Genomic DNA, 20,117 nt, shown 5'->3' with positions numbered 1-20,117 from the left:
GTCTAATGAGCGAAAGGGGAAAAAATGAGCTGCATATTTCTATGAATATGCAGGAATCAAGTATTAGCACTGGGGAACCTGCTCAGCTAGGGATTATTTATAGACAGGCTGAATGTTGAATAAACGTAACCCAAGGATTAATTAGCTAAAGCCTTATGTTAACCAAAAATGAAGAAAGAAAGGCAACACTATCTGGTTAAATATTAAGGAGTCTGTTGTGTGTGCTTTCAGGATCCAGTTGCAGTTTCTCTGCTAACACAACATAAAGGGGAGGGGGTATAAATTCGTCAGAAAACCCTTATGTCTGAAGTTTATTAAAAATTATAAGGTAACTTAGAAAGTGCTGGTGTCCACTAAAAAAAAAAGAGAGGTGGGTTCTTGCCACCCTCCAATCCACCCACTGTGTAATCCAGTCCAGTCACCCCCAATGCAGCAGTGAATCCTACAGCCCAGCAAATTGTTCATGCTCTGCGCACTAGTCTGACATTTACATAAGTAATTGTTTAGGTTCACAGTTGCACATTACTAATTTATATCTTGCACAGAGCAAGCTCTGGAGGCAAAAAAAGCAATCTGTTAAGTTATCAGCCCATAACTCTGAGGAAGAAAGAAAGGCAGCAAGACATTTTATCCTCCTAGGAAAACTAATCCCATATGCTGAGTGGAAAAAACAGAAGATGTAAATGCTCGCCACTTAACAAACGGGTGAGTAAATTATGGGCCACATTGAAGACATAAATCTGTACCAACTATCTGTGGAAGGTTTTGGGCAGGGTCTCCTTTTGAGCAGGGGAATAAATGGGGAACCGTTTCACCAAGCCTCGTTCGGCTTTGGACGATGTGCGAGGCAATAAAAACGAAGGTAAGAGACCTCATGGGCACCTGTGGTTTAGGACAGGCATGTCCAACAGGTAGATTGTGATCTACTAGTAGATCACTGGATGTCTGTGGTAGATCACCGGTAGATCAGTGGCTCCCCCCCAAAGAGGCTAAAAAACTTTGGCTCCCCTAAAAAAAACTCAACAGCTTTGCCCTGCACCCCTAAAATGACCTGAACCACCAAAAACAGGGCTTTGGGTTTTCCTTCCTAAAAGAAGGTCCAGTCCAACCCCCTGCCAAGCAGGAAACACCATTAAAACATTCCTGAAGAAGCTCAACAACTTTTATGTGAACCCCCCAAAACAGGGCTTTTCTTCCTTAAAAAAAAGCTCAAGCTCAACAACTTTGACCTGGACCCCCAAAAAGGGGGTAGATCACTGCCAGTTTTTAACTCTATGAGTAGATCACAGTCTCTTGGAAGTTGGCCACCCCTGGTTTAGGAGATCAGTCTTCTAGGTCTCATTTGACAAACAACCACTATCCCTCACTACTGCAGACATGGCCTCTTCTCTGTCATATGGGTCTACATAGCCCCCAAGGTCTGCACTTGACATGGGGAGAAGGAGAAAAAATAGGAAAAAAATTAACTTCTTTTGAATTGTTCATTGAATTCTGATTAAGCAATCCCTGGCATGTAGGTCCCTTCTTCTGATGCAAATGCTCTATCTTGCCTGTGGTTACTTTTCAGTTCAGTGGCCCCTGATAAATCGTGCTCCCTTCTTTCTCCTGCTCTCACGCACCATCATTTCTTATATCTTGCCTGGACAGATTCTACAGAATATTTACATTTGCATCTATTTGTGCCTCTAAGGAAGGACTACCGTACAAAGGATGCACCATTTAAAGGATATAAGAAGATTCCTGCCTGCTCCATCAGTTCAAAAATCCATCTACCACACAGCAATATGTTTCCAATAGAGGCCAGCCAGTTGCTTCCAGGAAGCTCCAGAAGGATGGTGTAAAACAGGGTAGTGTAACCCACAGCCCTTGGGAGGCCTATATTTTTTTTAGCAGTCCCCAGCAACAACGTAAACTATTAGAAAAAAATGTAAGTATGATCATCTTTGGATACCTTGAGTACGGTATCAGAAGCAATAGCTTTCATTGGCAACAGATGGCACTGAAACATGTTATGACTACCAGGGATGCCAACTTCAATAAAATATGGGGGGGGGGAGACCAGGTAAGCCACACCCCACATAACTGATCCCAAGATGTGGTACATGCACACCATTTGAATGGCAATGCCCATCAACACTGGGGGGGGGGCAGCAACTAGGAGTTGACCCCTATGATGGCTACATATACGTATGACATCACTTGAGTCTTCACCTGCTTTCGTATTTTGCAATTAATTATATATATTCAATTAAACATATTGTGTATATTCAAGATTAACTATATTACAAAAACTTTAATTTATGATGCGTAACTTTAATTCAGTGTGTGGGCCAAGGGTTCTGTGTTGAAGTACTCCTGTGGCCCACTAAGTTCTTCTTTTAATTTGAATGCCACCCAGCTCACCCCAAATCTGTTCATTTGCTCCCAATTTTCCAACAGATTCTGCTCCAGAACAATTCCATTACGCTCACTTAATACCCTCCATATGCTCCATTTCTTCCTAATTCACCCAGAAATATAGGAGACCCTTAGATAAAAAGATCTGGGGCCTGTGCGTCGTGGGATCTAGGAATGCCTCAAGTTTGGCAAAGGGTTTGTCAAACATTTCTGCCACGAATGAGATCCTCAAGCCATCACAGTGCTGTGTACACTAGAATTTGCATTGCTCTCCCCAAAGACATCGCGGAGCATTCTCCAAAGGGCTTTCCTTCATGTTTAAGTAATGTTGTGCAATGTAATGCCAACAGGTGCTTTCCGTGTCGAAAAAAGATCAGAGCTGAAAGTGGCTGGATAGGATTGGTACCGCGAATCTCCTCTCAGCCGGCAGTCTGTAAGCTGAAGCGGCTGTGTAACAGAAGAACAATGTCTGTGAGAACTAGTAGTTGCAGGTTGACTTGACGGCAGTGCTTTGTGAACAGCAGCGGGTAGCCGAAGAAGGCAGCCTAGCACGCAACTGCATATATATAACTGGTGGCCATAATATCCTCAAGCAAGAGAGAAAAAGATGCCGAAGAAGAAGAAGAAGGAGAAGTGTGAACTGGAGGTCATTATGGAAGATGGTTTGTATGGGGTCACCTGTATTTGGTCACCATTTCTTGGACCTTGTGGGAAATAACTTGGCTTTAAATTCATACCCAATGCTCAATGAATATGTATTTGAGATTCCTTTGCAAGAAAAAGCAAATCAGTAATTTGCACATTGTTAAGAATAGCAAAGCAGGGGGGAAATAGAATTGTACATGGTTTTAAACTTACTTTTCTCTAGCCCAAAGTTAGGAGATGTTTTCCCCACCCCCTTTATGAGTTATCTACTGTTATGCTGAAGTACCAACAATAAATGTGATCATTCCATTTGCTGTTTTGCAGTTGGGATGGAGATAGATGGCCAGCTGGAGAGCGACTCAGAAAGTGAAGGTAAATGATAGATTAATAGCAGCTGCCAAGAATTACATGCAGTGTGTATAAACTGATGCATACAGGCAGTGACATAAGCAATTGTTCAGTGATCGTCAGCCGTCAGTGTGTGTGTGTGTGTGTGTGTGTGTGTGTGTGTGTGTGTGTGCTTACCTTAAAATGGGTGGCTAATCTTTTTCAGGCTGATGGTTTGGGCCAAAAGAGAGACCAAAAGGAACTGGGGGTGGCGATGGGGTGCGTCCGAAAATGCTCTCGTTTCTCTTCAGATCGTATAAATCTTTTGCCTTCCATGAAAATATTTTGGCGTCACACAATTGCAGTTGGGAACTCCCATCCTGTATTTGTGCCTTTCATTTTTTTTGCCCAAGTGTAGTACTTTACATTTCTCCTTGTTAAAATTCATCTTGTTTGCTTTGGCCCAGTTGTCTAATCTGTTAAGGTCATTTTGAAGTGTGATCCTGTCCTCTGGGGTATTAGCCACCCCTCCCAATTTGGTGTCCTCTGCAAACTTGCTCAGGATGCCCTCAAGCCCATCATCCAAGTCATTGATAAAGATGTTGAATAAGACTGGGCCCAAGACAGAACCCTGTGGCACCCTGCTAGCCACTACTCTCCAGGATGAGGAGGAGCCATTGATGAGCACCCTTTGGGTTTGATCAGTGAGCCAGTTACAAATCCACTGAATGGTAGCATTGTCTAGCCTGCATTTTATCAGCTTATTTTCATGTATCTGATTACTTGTCTGTACTAGTAGGCTATTCCTTATTAACTGATGGGAGTTTTATTGAAACCAAGCATTTCTCCCTTGGATACAGATGAGGAAGAGGATGAAACGATAGTCAGAAGGCGGAATACAAAGGAAACTGCTAAGGCAACAAAAAAAGAAAATGAGAGGGATGCTGATGATGAAAGTGAAGAGGATGATGGAGAGAGTTCCAGGAGGAAGAAAACAAATAAAAAGAAAAATCAGAAAGCGGGGAATGATGTTGATGGAGATGAAGAAAGTGAAATGGAGGAAACAGCAAAAGGGAAGAAAAAGGGAGGGAAAACTGCTTGCAGCAAAGAGCAAAAAGATGCTGCAAACAAGAAAACAAAAGGGAAGAAGAAGAAGAAGAAAAATGCAGATGAGAGGTAAAGACTACTAAATATGCTTAAGCATTTTGATATTTGGGCATTGGATACAGATAACTATTTACAAAAAGTCTATGCTTCTTTATCAGTTCTGAATGGCACACAAACATTTAAATCACTCCTCTTCTTAGCAAAATAAACATTTGTGGAGTCCATTGCTTTCCCAGCACCACTTCTGTGTACTTCACTAAGATAAATTGAGATTTAATGATGTGTGCCTTTCAAGAGTAATGCAAATACAGTGGTACCTTGGTTCTGGAAGTCCGTTCCAAAACCAAAGCGTTCCAACACCAAGGTGCGCTTTCCCATAGAAAGTAATGCAAAACAGATTAATCCGTTCCAGACTTTTAAAAACAACCCCTAAAACAGCAATTTAACATGAATTTTACTATCTAGCGAGACCATTGATTCATAAACTGAAAGCAATAATCAATGTAACTTGTAACAACAACAACAACAACAATTTATTTGTACCCCACCCATCTGGCTGGGTTTCTCTAGCCACTCTAAGAAAGTCATAGAATCATAGAATTGTAGAGTTGGAAGGGACCCCAAAAGTCAACTAGTCCAGCCCCCTACAATGCAGGAATCTCAGCTAAAGCATCCATGACAGATGATCATCCAGTCTCTGCTTAAAAATCTCCAATGAAAGAGAGTTCACCACCTCCCCATGGGAGACCAATCCACTGCCAAACAGCTCTTATTGTTATTGTTATTGTTATTGTTATTGTTATCAATGTACTGTACTATAAAATAAATAAGACAATATTGTAGATGATAATTTTTTAAAAAAACAAAACTTATCTGCACTGATGATAGTCATTGTTTGGATGAGGGGCTTTTATCCATTTCCGCAGTCACACAATACATCAATCGGTAGCTGAACTGGGTTCCACACAGTCACAAAAACAAATGAACCGAAAAAGCCTCAAAAACAAAAACAAAAAATAGATAGCAAAAACAAAAGCACCAAACTAAATCCGTTCCGGGAGTCCATTTGACTTCTGAAATGTTCGAAAACCAAGGTGCAGCTTCTGATTGGTGCAGGCACCCCAGAAACAATAGCCAACAGCTGCATAAGACATTCAGCTTCCAAAAAAACATTCAAAAACCGGAACACTTACTTCCGGGTTTTCGGCGTTTGGGAACCAAGGTACCACTGTAGCGTGTTGCTTATTCAGGCATCAGTGTCCACTCATCTCCATCCTTTATCAGTAACGGATAATATTGACCAAGTCACCCAGTATCTTACATCTACCATCACATCACATGTTTATAGCCAAGTCACGTTTACTCAACACACAATAGCCATAAAGTATGTGACAGATGCCAAGCTATGCATCTATCCATGGTCAACACCTGTCATCAAATGCAGGGTATTTTTGCACGTGTTACTCCTGTTTTTGCAATGGAATACAAAACACTGGATCCTGTGCATAGCAATGACTGCGCATGGTGAGCTGAACACATTTGATGAGCTGATACATGCAAGGTTTCAAAGCACTCACCACACGGATAAAGGAATGAACTGTCCCTGGTCCTGATCCTGTCTTTTTATTCCTAGTTCTTCCTCATCTCCCACCTCCTCAGACGATGAGTCTCTATGCGAAGAGGAACTGGCCAAGCTAAAGGAGCAAGTGGAGGAGAAGAAGAAACTCATTTCAATCATGAGAAACAAACCCTGGCGGATGGCAAAGAAATTAGCTGTGCTGAGGTAGCCTGCAACACTTCCCGCAGTGATGTCGATTTTCACAAAGGATATGTATGTGTTTAGGGTTCGCTTTCAAAACTGCATACACTGCCCTGCAACCACTAAATCATTTTGAGAAAGCAACCCATGTTTGCCACATCGGTTGCCTTAACAAGAACACTGAAAGCAGGAATCTGTTATCGGTCTTTGTAACTGAAGGCCGGATGATGAGAGGAAATCTCTTCAACTGATACCCAGCTTTGGCTCATTTTATTGCTTCAATTAAAACACACACACCTAAATGCCTGGCTTTCAGAAACCTTGTTGAAGTAAGCTCTCTGCTCTTCTTTGATTATTTATGCTTTTTGCTATATATACGAACCAAAGTGATCCTTTCCCAAGAGCTTTCAGGTGTTAGATATTTGGAAGACGTTAGGAGAAACATATTGCATCAATTACTGATTTGTGGAGTACAGCTGCCAGGCTCTTCCAGTGAATGACGCAATGTGCCCTCAGCTAATAATGTTTACTGGCCAGCATCAGGGAGTAGCTAAAGCTCAATGGTACACCATGCTTGCTTGCTTGCTTGCTTGCTTGCTCAGTCAAGCTCAGTCCTTGGTATCTCAGCAGTGAAAGGAGAGCATTCTGCCTGGGGCAGCTGCTGCCACTCAGACCAGACAACTGAGCCAATTGCCTGGTTCAGTATAAGGCTTCATGTGTACATTAACTGTTTTAAAACCTAATGGTTCATTTTGGCTGTTTAAGAAGGCCCTTGGCTGAATATTTTCTCTTTTTGGCATATTTATAGTTACAGGTAGGTAGCCGTGTTGGTCTGACGCAGTCAAAACAAAATAAAAAAATCCTTCCAGTAGCACCTTAGAGACCAGCTAAGTTTGTCATACTTATGACAAACTTAGCTGGTCTCTAAGGTGCTACTGGAAGGATTTTTTTATTTTGTTTTGGCATATTTATGTTCAATAATCATTTTGTCTCTGCTATTTTAGTCTTGATTTTTCTGCTAATAATTTGATTTATGATTTAGTTGAACTGTGGATTATTTTATATTCACCATTCACCATGAATTTCAACTAGAAAATGGGAAGTATATCAATAATCATCATCATCATCATCATCATCATAATACAGTAATAATAATATAGTGCAAAATTATGTCCACATTATTTCATACAAAGACCCACATGTAGAGCTAGAAGAGAAAGCAGGGTGAGTTACTAGATGCTAAAGTATCAAGGAAACACAATGGAAGGAATGAGGGTTGTAGTTAATTAAGCCCTACTCAGAATAAACCAACTGAAATTAGGGAACTCAAGTGAGTCGTGTCCAGTAACTTCAATGCCCCCACCAATTCAAGGCACCACAGAGAACCGTGTAGATCGGTAACCCCTCATGGGGTGGGAAAATGTAGCTTTTGTGATTAAGATACAACCTTTAGTACTCACTGAAAGTTCCAAATCTGAGTAAACTGGTCACCTGACATTTGGAGTTTGTCAGTTGAAGTAACTAGGGAGGGAGACACAGAGAGGACTACCTCAACATAATGTGGCTTGCCATCTTACTAAGAAAGTTGTCAATGATGCAACAATGACCAAGTCACTGTGTTGAGAGAGGAGAAACCATGGCAATTAAACCAGTTTACAGTTATAGTGTAAATATCACCACGGAGGAGAAATGTTGGATAAGAACCCTTTTGTATAACATGATAGCAGACATGACTTCAGATTCCTTCATGATGAAACTCAGGCCTTGGCACTGCTTTAGAACTCCAGCACTGTGACTTCATTGGTTATATTGCATTTGTGATCAACACAACGGTAAGTGTTAAAGCTTCTACCAACTTCCCAATATGAATTATTATTATTATTGCTGTTGTTGTTAATATAACCACTTTTTCAAACTTTAAATTAGGGAGGCTCAAGCTTTTGTGGAAAAGTTTGAAGGTGCCTTGGGAAAAGGCAAAGGGAAAAAGTTGTATGCCTACAAAATGATGATGGCAAAGGTAAGCGATATGAAGAACTCTGATGAATGTAAGATTGTTCCATAATTTGTATGGTGCATTTTTGCTGCTGCGCTTTTTGCAGCGAAAATGCAAGTGCAGGAATTCAAAATGTTGAGTTTTTTAAAGCCATACTTGAAATACATATTTCAAGCACAGTCGACGTTGAAATAAATGGAAGAACCAAACCGCGGCTAAATAGGGAAGGCAGTATGAATGAGGATTCCTTACAGTACTTAGGTGTCTCCTCACATTAAACAGGGCTGCCCAACATATTTATTTGACAAAGGCAAAGATGCAAATGGCCTCTTTCAGGTCAAGGCACAGAGTATCCAAGGCCAGTTAAGTTATTCTGGCACTTTTGACAAAAAAAACAACAACCCACATATACCTCTCCCTGGGAGTAATAGTAATAATAATCAATCAATTTGCTGCCCTTTCATGACACTCAAAAATCAGCTTCCTCACTCTGTCTATGGTAAAGTATACTGCTGGAAAGAAGAGCCAAAGTGAAGTCCACTTGTTCTCCCTGTCATCGATCAAAAGAGCTCAATGTCACAGTCTAGTTGAAATCCAGCAGTTTTAGATGAGGGGCTCATCTTTAGTTTTTCAGGACAGCAATAAATAATTTTAACAATTTCACAATTCTGTCTGCAGCCCCGTAGCAACATTATCTCCTACTGTGTTTCTTTCCAGAAATGGGTCAAGTTCAAGAGAGATTTTGACAATTTTAAGACACAGTGTATACCATGGGAAATGAAGATAAAAGAAGTGGAAAGTAAGTTTCATTGTTCTATGGGAATAACTACAACCCTCGGGTTGACTCCCTGATATTTCTCCAGTTTTTCACCTGTTGGCTCCTTATTCCTCATCAATGGTTTCCATTTATTCACTGAAGCCAGCAAGGGTAGTTGTCCCATGTGCTCAAAAACCATGAGTATGGCGCAGGCCTGCCTAAGGAGACGCCAAAGTTGTGTTTTGAGAGGATGAGAGGTCAAGAAAAACGTTGAAAACTCTGCCTGTTCTGAAGGGCAAGAGGCACCTTTTTCATGGAAATGGCTGTGAGCATGAAGGCCACAATAGCTCGGTTGGTTATAGTGTGGTGCTGATAACACCAAAGTTGCAGATTTGATCCCTGTATGGGCCAGTTGCAAATTCCTGCATTGCAGGGGGTTGGACTAGATGACCCTCAGGGTCCCTTCCAACTCTACAATTCTATGATTCATTTCTTGCATTATTGTCACCATGGTCTCTTCTTCATCGGAACCATAGGTGCCAATTCCCTGGGGCCCTGGGTGCCTGAGCACCCACAAAATTCCTTATGAAGGGGTTGGGCGCCCACAAATTATGGTGCCCCTGGCACGCACAGTGACAGGGCCAAGTTGGCACTCCTGATCTGGCCTGCCTCTGTATGCACTCATAATGCCAGTCAGTTTCCCTTGAGACGTCGGCAGGGATCAGTTTCTCTCATTGATACAGGCAGCAGAAGCAGTGTGTGTGTGGGGGCACAACCTTTCCCTCTGAAGCAGGTAGAACCATGTGGGCACAGTTTCTTTCTCTCTTATAGGCACAGCTCTAGGTAGAGAAGCATCAGGCAAGGAGAACCTTAAGTGGCAGGTGCCTGCGTTGTTATAGGGCTTGACTTACAGTGAAGAAAGTTACCTGGCACCAAAAGCATTTGACAGAATGAAGGTTGACATGGGAGTGTCAATAGTTCACCAGCGATAAGAGGATGGCCACCTGCTCAGTGTGTCAGAGCCAGGAATGGTTTGTGAGATTAACTGGTAAGCTGCTGGCAGGCTGAAGAAAAGGCAACAAGGAGCAGGACGTGGCAGAGGGACACCGTTATGGTGGGTAGCAGAGGCGAAGTTTTGCCTCCAGTGGCAAAGCATCCTGGGCCAGCCCTGTACCACAGAAAATTCTGTTTGAACTCAGCACCTTTCTAATGACGCCTTCTCATTATTTAAGGTCATTTTGGTTCTTCAGTGGCCTCCTATTTCATATTTCTACGTTGGATGTATGGAGTGAATTTGGTCCTGTTTGGCTTGATATTTGGATTAGTTATAATTCCAGAGGTAAGTATGGAAATAATAATCCTTAATAAAAAAAATGGTTTGGACCCAGAAGACATTGAGTTGCATCAGCTCATGTTGCAATAAGTCATACCGTCTACACAGGCTATTTAACACATTGCATGTAGAACACCGGGGCAGACCTCTAGGGAAAGGCAGGGGGCAGAAAGCATCTGCTTTGCATTCAGAAGGTTCTAGGTTCATTCTACATTGAGAGACCCCAGTCTGAAAGCTGGGACAGCTGCTGCCACACTGCGTAGACAATATTGAAATAGATTGGCCAGTGGCCTAGAGCCAGCTTTTTATGTGCATGGGGACCCTCAAAAGCAGGTTTTGGGGTGCCCAGGAATAGGAGAGGAAAGCTGAACTCTGCTCTCACAACACTGGATACAAATAGGGGTGGCGCTGTGAGCCTCTTGGGCTTGCCGATCAGAAGGTCAGTGGTTCGAATACCCATGAAGGGGTGAGCTCCCGTTGCTCTGTCCCAGCTCCTGCCAACCGAGCAGTTTGAAAGCATGCCAGTGCAAGTAGATAAATAGATACCACTGTGGAGTGAAGGTAAATGGCGTTTCCATGTGCTCTGGTTTCCGTCATGGTTTTCCGTTGTGCCAGAAGTGGTTTAGTCATGCTGTCCATATAACCTGGAAAGCTGTCTATGGACAAACGCTGGCTCCCACGTCCAGAAAGCGAAATGAGCGCCGCAACTCCATAGTCACCTTTGACTGGACTTAACCCTCCAGGGGTCCCCTTACAAACCATAGTCTGGACCCTGGACCCCGCCTTACATTGCTTCCTAATTTTAATATGTGCAGGCAGCAACGGCACATTTCTCTGAATGGAGCTATCAAATTCACCCTAGCCTCTTGCTGCTATCATCTATCAGCCCCATCGTCCTGAATTCTTGCATGCAAACACACACACACACACACACAGCACAAACAAAGATTACTTCACAATCTTTGGGATGCTGTAGTACAAAGCCTCTCTCCAGGCATGAACAATGCCCCCAACTTGATCCAGCTTTTTGTAGAGGAATGTGTGCTGCATAGAGAGATAAACATAATCCTTTTACGGCATTCAGGGGAAATATAACCCATGACATCCCCCAAGAATTCTGCCATCAGCCAAAAATGAGCAGAATTCAGATTACTGCTATGTAAAATATGATCTTCACACATTAGTTGTGAAAGGAGAATGTTTAAGTGTATGAGTGACTGGGGTTTTATGCTGAATTTTCTTAGTTTCAATATTTTATTTTATTTTATTTTATTTTATTTCTAAGCAGGAAGGACAGTACGGATACAAGCTATTAACAGATCAGTGTTAACTATATGATCAGTGTTAACAATATAAAAAGGGAGACCATTGTAAAATCACAAGATTTCTTAACTAATAGGAGACATCATTCTCATTCTGTGGTTCCCTAGTCTAAAAATTAGCCTTTGTTGAATTAATTTGACATGGCATCCATATACAACATCAACAATGCCATTCTGGTGTGGAACTGGTTTTAAACGATGTTGTAAAAAGTTTTGTTGCTAAAAAGAACAGAAGAAATCTGTTCATAAAATAATGGTTACTAGTTTCCTTAATGTATTCAAGTAAAAATCCATATTTATATGGATTACAATGCCCAGATATAATTTTGCCACTGTGAATATTTCACAACTAAGCCTGCTTAAAACAGTAAAGAGACTATTAACACCAGCCAGTAATTGGTGATAACATTGAGGCTTAGAATGAATCTCTACATTTTGCCCCAAAACTTTCTTTCTAGGAGGGCTAGAAACTTTCTTTTAAAAGATGACTAGGAGCTGCTACCCCAAGATTACATTGCTTGCCAGCTCCACCTTTAGACCTTCTCAGTCTCCCACCTCTTTCCTCTTATAGCTAGCCCCAAACCCACCTTCCTCATCCATTACAGCTGGAATGCAGAATATTTTCTGGATAGAGGGACAGATATTTCTTTTCATGTAAATCAGCCCATTTGTCTCACATTTTAAAAAACAACACACCTTACCAACAGGAAAGGCAAGTTGCTATGCTGTTATTGATGGGTTGGGAAATGAAGGACATTTTCAATGCCTCAGAAGTTATCTTTTGAAAAAAAAATTATGATTAACTTGTTCCAGATATTAATGGGAGCACCATATGGAAGCATACCAAGAAAAATTGTACCCAGGGCTGAGCAAAAAACTGCCATGGATTTCTCTGTTCTTTGGGATTTTGAGGTAGGTGTCTTCAGATTTGTCTCATTTATTTATTTAATTCATTTGTATAACACCCATAGAACTGATTTTCTGGGTGATTCGCAGACCATTAAATATACAAAATACAATGCAACATTGAAATGATACAAAAAACAATTTAAAACTAGCAAATAAAACCAGAAAGGGGAATAACTTAGTGCAGAGATCTGAAAGCACTAAAATAAATGTGCCTACTATAACTGAAAGCCCAAGGACAAAAATGCCTTCGCCGAGCTCCAAGAAGTCCAAAGTGTTGGGGGATCAGCCAAACCTCTCTAGGAGGGCATTTCTCTACATACCAGGGAGGGTCTGGAGGGTCTATTGAAGATCTTAAGCAGGCATAGGCAAACTCACCCTCCAGGTCTTTTGAGACTACAATTCCCATCATCCCCGACCACTGGTCCTGTTAGCTAGGGATGATGGGAGTTGTAGTCCCAAAACAGCTGGAGGGCCGAGTTTGCCTATGCCTGATCTTAAGGTTGGGGCAAGTACCGTACTTAAGGGAGAAGGCAATCTTTCGAGTCGCACGGCCTCAAGCTGTTTAGGCATCACCGCTAAGAAGGCCCCTCTGCCTGGTTCCCTGAAACTTCACCTCTCAGTGAGGGAACCGCCAGAAGACCTTTGAAACTACATCTCAGTGTCTGGGCTGAAATCAAATCAAGCAATGTAGATGTATGTGTGAACCAGTCCCAAGAATCCTCCCTGTGTGTACGGATGGACTAAACATTAGCCTTCCCCTTAGTAGGGATCCATACACCATATTGCTGCCTCAAAGGTCCACAGAGCCAATCTGTCTGCAAAGGCAGTGAAACTCAGCACAAACTGCACCATAAGCATAATATCTGGGAAACGCTGAGATGAGATTTAAGCATGGAAGTAGATGAACAGTCAGCAGCGCTGATCCTGGCAGACCCTGCTTTTGAAAGCGCTTATCAGAGAGACTTTCTCAACAAATGGGTTTCATAAAAGAGGACAGCGGAGGAAAAAGAATAGGCTTCATTTGAGCTCAAGACACCATTTCTGACAGAGTGTTCTGGAGGCTATAATCTTCATTTTATTCTTGCAGTGGGGAAAGCCAGCGAAATAAAAATGTAAGCACAGAGCAAGACCCCAAGCTGGGGAAAAAACTTTCTAATGAACACCGAAACAGAACTCGTTTGTGTTTGACTTTCCGTTGTGCTTTTTGCCTTTAGCTGTCCCAACAACGCACACAATAGATTCTGACCCTGTATCCACAGGGCTGCATGGTGGCCCTTATTTGCCCTCTTCCCACAGCTACAGTCTCAGCAGCAACTCTGCTGTGGCAGAGAAGAAGGAAAAGAGCCTTTTGTATTTGATATGACACAGCAAGAGCAGCAAAGCTAACCCTAGCCACGTTCAGACATCATGCTAGGTCAACAAACTATGCTCTGCTCCTCCCGTAGTTGGGGGGGGGGGGAGGAAACAAACCATAGACCAGCTGACTTTCGTATTAGGTGCAGTTATCATGGTTCGTTTCTCTGCAAACAAACCACAAACTGAAGCCAATGTTTGTATTTTGCTTCCCAGTGATGGCTTGCTTGATTGGGAGAAACCGACCACAAGTGCTGGTTCAGAAGTAACACTTGCAAGAACTCAAGCATAGACCAGCACGCAGCCTGTGTGCAGAGCACAGTATGGTTCAACAAGCAGTGCTTTGTAGATCAGCGTTAGGTCAGAATGCAGCCGCTGTCTGGTAGATATCAGAATGAAATGGCTGTGTATTCCAGACAATTTACGCAAAAAAGAAAAGAAAAGGCCTTATGAATTCAATAACTGAATAAAATTAAATATATCAAGTTTGGGCTTATCCACACTTTTGCCCCGCTTTTTCCAGGCACAGATTTGTGCTTAAATGTCCAAGCGTGGGTCCTTTTTGGGGGGAGGGTTTGCCCCTGAGCATTCCTTGTGAAAAACTGCTCTTTAGCAAATGTCAATATGCGTCCTGAACCCCTGGCCTACCTGGCAGCAAGTCCAGGGGTCAGGAAATGGAATCCAGGGTCAATCCAAGTAGCCAAGTCTGAAGTCCAGCAGTCAGGATACAGTCCAGACAGGGGTCAGCAAACTTTTTCAGCAGGGGGCTGGTCCACTGTCCCTCAGACCTTGAGGGGGGTGGACTATATTTGGGGGGGGGGCGGGAGAATGAATTCCTACGCCCCACAAATAACCCAGAGATGCATTCTAAATAAAAGGACGCATTCTACTCATGTAAAAACACGCTGATTCCTGGACCATCCGCGGGCCGGATTTAGAAGGTGATTGGGCCGGATCTGGATTGGGCCTTAGTTTGCCTACCCATGGTCCAGAGTCAAACCTGAAACATAGTTTCGTAGAAGCCCAGAAGCACCCAAGCCAAGGTCCATCAACCTCAGCTCTGCTTCCCTTGTGTACTTTGCATGCGTATTGCAGCAACTGGGCTTGATGAAGCCTGCGACCCTCGCCTGTTGAGAGCCTCCTCCAGCTGAGGAATCACACCCCTCCTCCCAGAGCTAGCGAGCTCCACCTGGCCAGCTAGGGAGATGGCCTGTTGGCCTTTGCCAACTCAGCCTCCTGGAACACCCCTCCCGCTGCTCCCTACTCTTCAGAGCCCACCACATTCATAGAGACATGGGTCCCTCTGGGTCTGGTGATGGGCCCTGCTGCTCTGGTTCCTGTGCACTGACTCCCATCCCCTCATCATCTTCCATCACCCCATGAGTACTTCCAACCCCAAACTCCAAGCTCTCCTTCCCCATCCCCAGCTTGCCCCGGTGTGTCCCAGTCTTGGCTACACCTCTCACCGGGATCCTCTTCCTCCTCCTCCCCATCATCCTGCCAGTTCATGAGAATTTTGGTTTTCCATGAATTGATGTTTGCTCTGATTGAGCTTTAGAGAGTAGGCTTTTGTGGGGAAAGCTCTGTGGCAAAAAAAAAAGGACGCTCAGAATTTTAAAGTGCAGACCATGCCTGGAAAGAACAAAGGAAAGGTAAATGTGGATAAGCCCTTAGACTTAGAGCAGACCCATTGAAATCAGTGAACTTAAGCCCAGTGGTTTCAGTGAGTCTACTCTGTGTATCACCTTTTGACTGAATGTCGAGGGGGGAGATTAGAGTCTCTTCCAATATTGTTTTAGAAGACAGACATGTCACACTCATAGAGATATGAAGGCATAACATGGGAAAGGAAATCTGTCTGTCTGTCTGTCTCGGGGACAATGGAGCTGATCTGGAGATTGTACGAGAATTCTATCTGACATAGTAACATCTATGAAATAGCAATCTGTGACCTCTCTGCTCAACTTCTATTTTTGCTTCTTTTCTTGCACACGCGGCAGAGGTAGCAGCACACAGATAACTTGCAAAGGAATAATGAAAATTAATTTTAGCAGCCTTTCCCGGATGCTGCTTCACTGGGGCCGTACGCAAGAGTGAAAAATTGATCCCTGCAACAGGGAGATGCAAAGCAATACATTTCATGTCCTAATGCTGAGGAGTTGCTCATCAGACTAGGACTGTTGCCACCCTAAGCACAATTCCTGGGGTGTAAGATAGATTGAACTCAGTGGGAAGTTTGAATAAGCAATGGGCTGAAAAATTGCTTAGCACAGTCCAAAAGGAAATGCAACTAAAGCTTCTGCTTATATGATCTCTTGGGCCCAATAAAAAGTGTCCGCCACAATGGCAGGCGTCAATCAGCACACCAGCGAAGTCATGAATGGGCATCTCATTTCCGCAATGAGGAGCAAACTGAATTCAGGTTGCCGCCCTCAGTAGGCTTGCACCCAATGCTGATTGTGAAATTATGTTTAGATCTGATATGCATAAAAATGAACATATAATATGCTCAAACTGATTTAGGCTGTTTTGTTCCCCTTCTAGGGCTACATTAAGTATTCTGCTGTTTTCTATGGCTACTACAACAACCAAAGGACAATTGGCTGGCTAAAGTACAGGCTGCCAATGGCATATTTCATGGTTGGCGTTGTCGGTGTATATGGATACAGTATAATAGTTGTCATAAGATCGTAAGTCCAGCTCTTTCTTTAGCATGGCTTTTTCTGACAAACTGGTAGTGTTAGCGTATGTACGAACAGGCTATGCTCAGAAGAGCCTGTCACCCACCTCCCTTGCCCCAGCGCTCCCAGTTGAGTTTTCTCTGTTAGTTGCTGCCACCGCCCTCCTAATCTTGCAGCCCAGGTGGGAGGGGACCTGGGATGCACCAAAGCAATTATTTTTTTTTTTAGAAATAAAGGCTTTGAGCCCATGCTCATTGCACTCCTTGGCCCACAACTCACTAGGGAACACAGGTGGAACTTCCAGCTGCCATATCATACACCTAGAGGCGGTTTTAGGGCAGTGCCAGCAGTTCGCCCACATTGGGGACGGAGTCAAGGAGGACACCTTCTTAAAGCCCATTAAGTGCTTGCCTAGATTCAGAAAGGAGGCATGAGGGCTCTGTCAGGATCCTAGAGCCCTCCTTCCTCCTTCCCCAAGCCTGGCACCTCTTACCTGACTTTGGGAAGGCAGGGCGAGGGCTGGAGAGGGTGTCAAGTGCATAGCTGCCAAGTTTTCCCTTTTCTCGCGAGGAAGCCTACTCAGCATAAGGGAAAATCCCTTAAAAAAAGGGATAACTTGGCAGCTATGGTCAAGTGTTGGACTCGCACAAGGTGACATAGCAACAAAGTCTGCCCCTGCTACTCTGGGGTCAAAGCAGTTTGCTTGTTTCCATGGCAGACCCCCCCCTCCCCTAAACTTCGTAAAACCCAGGAACTCTTAAGGCCAACACACCCTGTGTTTCCCAGACAGTCCCTTATAAATTACTCAGAGCAGGGGCAAAACTAGGCTTCATTTCACCTGGTCCAAAGACCCAGCTTGGCACCCACCCCATGAATTGTTCATTACGTGCAAATGCCCGCACTTCATTGCACCACTGGGTAACCCATGTTATGAAAATATGTGGCTGCACCTTAGTTAAAAGCAACATCTTCAAGTGCATGTAAGGACAGGCCCACATTAAAGCCCCCTAATTACAATTCCCACAAAGGCATCATTCTTTCTAAGCAGTGCTTTCTGTCCTGGCTTATTGTTATCCGTAATTCTCTCCCCAATTCTGTCCTCGAGAAGCTTCTTGGAGCAGGGCAAGTCACTGCACTCATCCATTCCGTTCTTTTCTTCTCGGAGTGCTAACAAAGCAGTTCCATTGTCACGGGATGTAATTATTTTTTTAACGGCATCATTTTAGCAAGCAGGAAAGTGCATTGAAACCCCTAGCAGTTTATAAAGCTGGTGTTCTTGTATTTTAACCACACCAGGTACACGGCGTGAAGAAACTGCTCCTAAGAACAGTCTGCTTTAAAAAGTGGATGTAGGGAGGGAAACACAAGGTAGATCCCAGACTCACAAGCCTGAAGTCTCCCCTCCAGATTTTCCTGTTGGTTGGGACCTGCTGATAAATCCTACATTAAGGTTGTGAAGAAAGGCCCTGATGAGCCCACCCCCCTCACGATTTTGATAAGACAGTCCCACACAAATGCTGCAAAAAGGGTACTTAAGATGCCTACCTGAAAGAAGACCTGGCCAACTGGCTTTGGTGCCCCACTGGTCAGAGGTCACTCTCTCAAAAGGCAGGGGAGAGATCGCCTTTCAAATGCTGAGCTGCCTTGCTCCCTCCTATCACCAGGGTCCAGACTGCAATTACCGTATCACCAGGAAGCTGAATATCCTTGCTGCCTAACAACTAGAATTATTATATCGCAGCGGCTAGGGATAGGGCTAGTCCCGTTTTAGAGCCAAAATGCTCTGCTTCATTTTGTATTCTGTTCTGACTTCCTACCTTTCCCCCGACATTTCGTTTCAAATACAGCTTCACAGCTGAACTGTGTGCAACTGCCAACGTCAGGATTCTAGAATCCCCCTGTGTTTAGCTAGGCACTTTGAATTAACATGACTTATACAGTAGCTTAGAATTAGAGTCATAAGAGATCAGCACATTCTTTGAGGTCCCTTCCAACTCTTCCATTGGGTTTTGAGGCTCTGAGAGAGATTTGGGGAGTAGGGAGTGCTTTTGCACCAATGTGGTGCATTGAAGTACGGCATTCGCATGTAGTAAATGATTCAGACATGTGGGTACTTTTCTGGCATAGCAGTCCAGGTTTTTTTTCTTGCAGTTTTGCCCTCAGCCAGATACTGGACTGGAATTAAGCCCAGCAAGGGTGTGTGTGCATTTTAGGAGGGACTATAGGAAAGGATAGGGACAAGGGTGGTGCTGTGGTCTAAACCACAGAGCCTAGGGTTTGCCGATCAGAAGGTCGGTGGCTCGAATCCCCGCAACGGGGTGAGCTCCCGTTGCTCGGTCCCTGCTCCTGCCAACCTAGCAGTTCGAAAGCACGTCAAAGTGCAAGTTGATAAATAGGTACCGCTCCGGCGGGAAGGTAAACGGCGTTTCCATGCACTGCTCTAGTTTGTCAGAAGCGGCTTAGTCATGATAGCCACATGACCCAGAAAAACTGTCAGCAGACAAGCTCCCTCGGCCAGTAAAGCGAGATGAGTGCCGCAAACCCAGAGTCGTCCGTGACTGGACCTAACGGTCAGGGGTCCCTTTACCTTTTTATAGGAAAGGGTTAAGCATCTCCTGCCCCATCCCACCCCAAGACCCTCCACAACTGCCTTCTCATTCTTTACAGTTAAGCTGCAAACACAAGTTTGAAAACTGCAGGTTTGTCGAGGAAACAGAAAGTGTCACTATGATGCTCCAAAACATGGTGCATAGATAGTCCCCTCTGTGTGCAAATAGCAGCTCCGGAGGGAAAGTTTTTGTGGAAGCCCCAGCAGGAAATCTTTAAAGTCCCCGCTCCCTGACCATTGTGGTCCTGGTTAGGGGCTCCAGCGGCTGCTATTAGGCGGGATGAAATGGCAGCCTCAGACGGCAGGTGCTTGGGGATGGGGAGCAACAGGAAAGCATTGGAGGACAGGCCTGGATGTGTCACACACCCTGCCCTATACCCCCTAAGCAAGCATGCTGCCTTCAGGTGTGCTAGCCTAATATTGGTGTTGACCCCAAAAAAAAAAAAAACCCAGCGGCCAATCTGGTTCAAACGTGGAGGTGCACTCTTGTCTGTTGCCTCAGGCATCAAAACATCTTGGACTGGCCCTCTTTGAACTTTTGAAAAGATGTGTGCAGTATGAAACCACATGCCAAATGTCCTGTGGGAGTTTAGCCATGAGTGACTTACACACACACCCTCTTTTACTTTTTGTGCAAAGAGGGAACTTAGTCCCAACAAAGTGGAAATTGAAGATGCACATTCATGCTTATCACTATGGTGAAGGGGCACATATTTCCTCTTTGGCCATCACACTGGAATTCTGAACAAAGCCTGCACGGGTCACTTACACATCCTTTTCCTTTTTTTAATGCTTCTACATAACATGTGAAGATGCCCTCAGGACTAACAGCACACTATGGGAACATTTTTCCTTGCTTGCAAGTACATTGAAGGCTATCAGAAAGCTAAAAAAAGGAACATCAAACATTTAAAGCAGACATCCCC

General features: G+C 43.8%; 1 protein-coding gene and 1 long non-coding RNA gene across 2 annotated transcripts in view; both read left to right on the top strand.

Annotated features, from left to right (window-relative positions):
• LOC148684201 (uncharacterized) overlaps positions 1-20,117 on the top strand; it is a 380,707-nt gene that overhangs the window by 75,145 nt on the left and 285,445 nt on the right. The gene's annotated exons all lie outside the window — the stretch shown is intronic.
• Positions 3,370-20,117, top strand: part of TMC2 (transmembrane channel like 2) — a 42,293-nt gene continuing 25,545 nt past the window's right edge. The window contains exons 1-8 of the mRNA XM_088653659.1: positions 3,370-3,414; positions 4,230-4,545; positions 6,110-6,259; positions 8,162-8,252; positions 8,946-9,027; positions 10,218-10,324; positions 12,454-12,552; positions 16,447-16,592. Coding sequence (XP_088509785.1) covers positions 3,372-3,414; positions 4,230-4,545; positions 6,110-6,259; positions 8,162-8,252; positions 8,946-9,027; positions 10,218-10,324; positions 12,454-12,552; positions 16,447-16,592 — 1,034 coding nt within the window. The 5' untranslated portion in view covers positions 3,370-3,371. The remainder of the gene's footprint in view (positions 3,415-4,229; positions 4,546-6,109; positions 6,260-8,161; positions 8,253-8,945; positions 9,028-10,217; positions 10,325-12,453; positions 12,553-16,446; positions 16,593-20,117) is intronic.

Source organism: Zootoca vivipara, chromosome 11, assembly GCF_965207765.1.
Source record: "Zootoca vivipara chromosome 11, rZooViv2.hap1.1, whole genome shotgun sequence".
Taxonomy (NCBI): Eukaryota; Metazoa; Chordata; class Lepidosauria; order Squamata; family Lacertidae; genus Zootoca; species Zootoca vivipara.
Note: the sequence above shows the minus strand (reverse complement) of the source record. Positions and strands in the feature narration are given on the sequence as shown.